This window comes from Gavialis gangeticus, unplaced genomic scaffold (assembly GCF_001723915.1).
Source record: "Gavialis gangeticus isolate Ggan-Ray unplaced genomic scaffold, GavGan_comp1, whole genome shotgun sequence".
Classification (NCBI taxonomy): Eukaryota; Metazoa; Chordata; order Crocodylia; family Gavialidae; genus Gavialis; species Gavialis gangeticus.
In genome coordinates this window covers 7,490,398-7,495,783 of record NW_017729030.1, presented here as the reverse complement: position 1 = coordinate 7,495,783, position 5,386 = coordinate 7,490,398, and the positions used below count along the sequence as shown (strand labels likewise).

Below are 5,386 nucleotides of genomic sequence, written 5' to 3'. Positions count from 1 at the left end.
CCCCCCCCCCCCCCCCAAACTGATGCAGGCATGTGGGGAGGGCATTCCTGACCTGTTCCTGTGTCATGCTTCAGGGAGCAGCTCTGACAGTATATAGGTTCCTCCTTCCAGATGATGGGCAAGGGGGAGCCACACAAGTAAGGATGAAACTGCACCACAGATACTGTGCCCTGCTGATCTCCCTGCACAGTGGCTCCCCATAGCTCCCAGGTGGAGTTGTCTGATACTCAATTCAAAGGCAATGCTTGGTGTCTTTTTCCTCACTTTGAATAGTAAATACAATGTACTCTGTTCTAGCACTTTGGAGGGACTATGAAAAATCTCCCCCTAAAATGCTTTTAGGGCTCACAGTAGTCATGCCTCTTTCTTCCAGGCCAGTTTGGGAGGAAAAGTAAGACTGATGATCACGGGAGCAGCTCCTGTATCGGCAAGTGTGTTGACTTTTCTAAGGGCAGCTCTTGGCTGTCAGGTGAGTTTCCTCAGCAGCTAGCTTTAAAGCAGAACACATGGACTAGTTGTGGCACATTCCTGCTAGACTGACTATATTGGGTAACTAGGTTTGGAACTGTACTTTTGGCTAACAGATGTGGAACCCCCTTTCCCACCTCACCCAAAAAAAACAAAGCAAACCAGCACTTTGCCAGAAGAGGAAGTGTGTTAGTTCGACCTGGTTTCCGTGTGTGTGTGTGTGTGTGTGTGTGTGTGTGTTGCTTGCTTCAATGAGGCTTTCTGGTACTTTTATCTAATAGCTGATTCAATCAGCTATTGGGTTAGTGCCAAAAAGCCTTCTGAAACGTGATTTTTTTTTTTTTTATACAGACATTGGGTGAGCTGGGTCAAACTGATGCAGTGCCTCTTCTGGGCATGTGTTGCACTGGCATGGGGACATGCCAAAGCTAAAGTGCTGTTTTCTTGTGTGGTGGGTTTTTGGGGTGTTTTTTTTTGCTGCAAGCACCCTTTGACTTCCAAGCACATTCTATAAATTGTGTACACCTTCACAAAAAAGGGCTGGAAGGGACCACAGTCTAGTCTACCCTCTGCTTGAGGCAGGATCATACTTGACTAAACCATTCCAGCCAAGTGTCTGTTTAACCTGATCTTTAGAATGTCACGATAATTCAAGTCCCCCATGAGAACTCATTTTTGCAAGATTTTTTTGGTAACTTCTGCTAGTTCTTTTAAAGAAGGCCTCATCTACCTTTTCCTCCTAGCTTGGTGGCCTCTAGCAGATGCCCACTCTGACATCCCCTCTGCTGCTTTCCCCTCTAATTTTTTTTTCACCCAGAGGCTTTCAACAGGCTTATCTCCCACTTCTGTTTTGTACCTCAAAACATGCATACACATGTACACGCACATGATTGTATAATATGTGCTAGCATGGAAGATACCTGTGTGTGACCTACTTCTTGTTGTGGAAAAGCTGCTGCACATCAGCTTCCACATGGCTCTTGACAGAACTGGACCTTGATCTTGTTTCAGCCACCTTTGTAGCCATTGAGATTCTAACAACATCTTCCACCTGCTCTACTGTTGAGGAATTGTAGACCCTGGGCAGGCTCATAGTGATAGGCTGCAGTTAACATGTCACAGCACCATCCAAGTATATATGTGGCTCTTCAGAAGGGAAACCATTGCCATCTGCTGTCCTCACCACATCCTGGTGGTACTGCTGCTGTTTGGTCTGCAACTGCTTATTCATCAGAGTTACCCCTGTCTTATTTCACAGCTAAATAGAAGGTCATTCCACTATCTGCCATCTGTGGGTTACACCCACATATGACAGTACTCCAGTTATGTGAACTATTCTGTTGTGTCTCCATAATGCCATTTGTGTCAAGTCCATGGTATACAAGGATCTCCAGTTCTTTCTGCTTATTATTATGAACATGGGCCAACAATGTGAGGTCGCGGTTGGCAGGGCTAACTGGACCTTGTCGTGCATCCACAGGTGCATCTCAAGTAGAGCCAGGGAGGTGATCCTTCCCCTCTATGCGACACTGGTCAGGCCACAGCTGGAGTACTGCGTCCAGTTCTGTGCGCCCCATTTCGGGAGGGATGTGGACAACATTGAAAGGGTCCAGAGGAGGGCCACCCGCATGATCTGGGGACTACAGGGCAGACCCTATGTTGAAAGACTGCGGGACCTAAACCTGTTCAGCCTTCACAAGAGAAGGCTGAGGGGGGACCTGGTGACTGTATAAACTCACTAGGGGGGACCAGAAGGGTTTAGGGGAGACACTGTTTCCCCTAGCACCCCCTGGCATGACAAGGAACAATGGACACAAATTATTAGAGAGTAGGTTTAGATTAGACATCCGCAAGAACTGCTTCACAGTTAGGGCAGCTAGGAGCTGGAACCAACTTCCTAGGGAAGTGGTGCTGGCTCCTACCCTGGAGATCTTTAAGAAGAGGCTTGATGCTTACCTGGCTGGACTCATTTGAGTCCAGTCTTTTCTCCCGCCCAGGCAGGGGGTCAGACTTGAAGATCTACAAGGTCCCTTCTGACCCTACTTCTATGATTCCCCATAGTACTTCAGCTGGTGTGTAAACAAGAAAATTACTAGGTGATGGGCCTGTTTTGTTTGTTTTTTTGTTTTGTTTGTTTTTTTGTTTTTGTTTGTTTTTTTTTTCCTGGGAAACATTGGTAAGGTTTCCACTATTGCTTCCCTTGACCTAGGTTATTTTTGTCCAGGCCCTTTGGTTCTTTACTTACCTCTTTGCTTGTCTCCATTCTCCGGTGAACCTAATCTTAATACTTTCATCACTCATTTAGCAAGCCTGTGTGTGAAGATGCTTTCCTTCTTTGCCAGGTAGACCCCATCTTTTCCCAGTAGTCCTGGCTGGGAAAAGATGGGGTCATATTTCAAGAAGCCAAAGCCCTGCTGGTGACAACTATGCAGCCACACGTTGATATCCAGGATGCCTCTTCCAATCAAACACCTTTGCCTAGAATGTCAATGAGAGTACCACCCGGATCCTCTTTCCCTCACCATTGCACACAGAGCTATATAGTCCCTTATCTGCTTGAGGTCACCCCTGGCAATTTTGTGGGCATTAATGCTGAGCAGTATGGGATAGTAGTCGGGGTCAAATTAGTTTTGTTACAGACTGTCTTGGGTGCAGGCTTCTAGCATGCAGCAGACCTTCAGAGTGAGCAGACAGAGCTTTCAGTGCAGTGCAAGAAGGATTTTTTCATCTGCAGCTGCTCTAGCTACAGTGTGTAGAGGCTGCATCAAGAAGAACAGCCTTCTACCTGGGTTGCCGCAGCTTCGTAGAATGGGAGGTGATTGCACCATTAACCAGATATGGCTCGGGTTTTGGCATGCCCTCACTTAAAATGCAGACCAGGCTGGACATTTTGCTGGCTGGCTCAATCCCTTTGCAGGCTGGAGTTGTCCTACAAGACATAAGTTGCAACACCAGTCCTGCAGCACTGTGGTGAAGTGGTAACCAGAAAAATGAAACTCCCTACTTCTAATAAGACTATTCTTGTACCTAGACTATAGATTTAGAGCCAGGATTCAGTCCCCATCTCCCTCATTCCCTTTAAGTGAAAGAAAAAAATGAAGAGCCCCAGTCAGTTTCATAGTTGTTAGGGTTGGAAGGGACCTATTAGATTGAGTCCAACCCCCTGCCCTAGGTAAGAAAGTGTGCTGGAGTCAAGTGACCCCAGCCAGGTGTTTGTCCAATCTCCTTTTTAAACTCCTCCAAGGAAGGGGACAGCACCACCTCCCTTGGGAGCCTATTTCATATTTTAGCAACCCTCTCTGTAAAGAATTTTTTTCCTGATTGTCTAATCTAAATTTGCTCTCTTCCAGTTTGTGGCCATTTGTTTTTTTTCTAGTTACCCCAACAGGCACCCTGGTAAACATTGTATCCCCTGTTTCTTGTTGTCCCCCCCTGATGAGTTTGTAGGTGGCCATGAGATCTCTTCAGCCTTCACAAGAGGAGGCTGAGAGGTGGTTCAGGTCTCCCAATCGGTTCACATAGGGTTTCTTCTGTAGGCCTTTAACCAGACAAGTGGCCCTCCTCTGAACACTCTCCAGGCCATCCACATCCCCTTCTGAAGTGCGGCACCCAAAACTGGATGCAGTACTCCAGCAGCGGCCTGACCAATGCTGCATAGAGGGGAAGTATCACCTCCCTAGACCTGTCTGCGATGCCCCTACTTACGCAAGAAAGGGTGCAGTTAGCTTTACTTATCACACTGGTGACTCGTGTTCATTTTGGAGTCGACTGCAACTCTGAGATCCCTTTCCACAGTTGTGCTACTTAAAATGATCCCTCCCAGGCTATAGAAGTGTTGATGATTCTTCCTCCCCAGGTGCAACACAGGACACTTGTCCTTATTAAACTGCATCCGATTCCCTTCTTTGGCCCACTTCCACAGCCTGTCCAAATCAATTTGGATTCTCTCCTTGCCATCTGGTTTGTGTACCTCTCCGCATAGTTTGGTGTCATCAGCAAACTTGGACAGGGTGCTTTCTACTCCCTTGTCCAAGTCACTAATGAAGATAATGAATAGTACCAGTCCCAGACAGAGCCTTGGGGGACTCCGCTGCCCACGTTACTCCAGGTAGAAAATGACCCATCTGCCACCACTCTCTCGGTGCGTCCCCCAAGCTGGTTTTTTTACCACTGGACTGTGTAATAATCTACACCACAACTGTTTAGTTTATTTATAAGAATTGGGTGCAACACTGTGTCGAAGGCCTTCTTGAAATCTAAGTAAATCACATTTACCTCTATTCCTTCATCCAAGTATTTTGTGACCTGGTCATAAAATGAGACCAGGTTAGTTGGGCAGGATCTGCCTGCTATGAACCCATGCTGATTGCCTCTTGGCATCATTTTACATGTTGGTCCCCTACAAACGTGATCCTTAACAATTTTCTCAAAGGTCAAGGATAGAGGTGAGACTAACTGACCTATAGTTACCGGGTTCCTCCTTGCTCCCCTTCTTGAAAATAGGGACCATGTTGGCCCTTTTCCAATCCTCTGGGACCTGTCGTGAGCACCACGAGTGCTCAAACAGTTGTGCCAGTGGCTCTGCTATGACACCAGCTAATTCCCTAAGTACCCTAGGATGACGATAATCAGGACGGGTTGACTTAAATACATTCAGCCCCTCCAGGTGCTCTTTTACTATGTCAGCACAAACAGTTGGTGGGCTGGTATCTGTACTGGGCTTACCTAAAGTCCCAATGGGATGCATATTTTGTATTTGTGTCCAAGAATACGGATGCAAAGAAATCATTTGGAAGCTCTGCTTTGGCCATCTTATCTGTTACCAGTTGCCCTAGTTCGTTCTGAAGGGGCCCTAAATTACCTTGCACCTTCTTTTTGCTTCCTATGTACTTAAAGTCAAGTGACTGTGTGTATGTGT

At 46.7% G+C, this 5,386-nt stretch overlaps 1 protein-coding gene across 4 annotated transcripts in view; it reads left to right on the top strand.

Moving 5' to 3' along the window:
- Positions 1 to 5,386, top strand: part of ACSL1 (acyl-CoA synthetase long-chain family member 1) — an 87,153-nt gene that overhangs the window by 57,154 nt on the left and 24,613 nt on the right. For all 4 annotated transcript variants that reach the window (XM_019521911.1, XM_019521908.1, XM_019521909.1 and 1 more), the window contains one exon: positions 374 to 469. In XM_019521911.1, the coding sequence (XP_019377456.1) occupies positions 374 to 469 (96 nt within the window). The remainder of the gene's footprint in view (positions 1 to 373; positions 470 to 5,386) is intronic.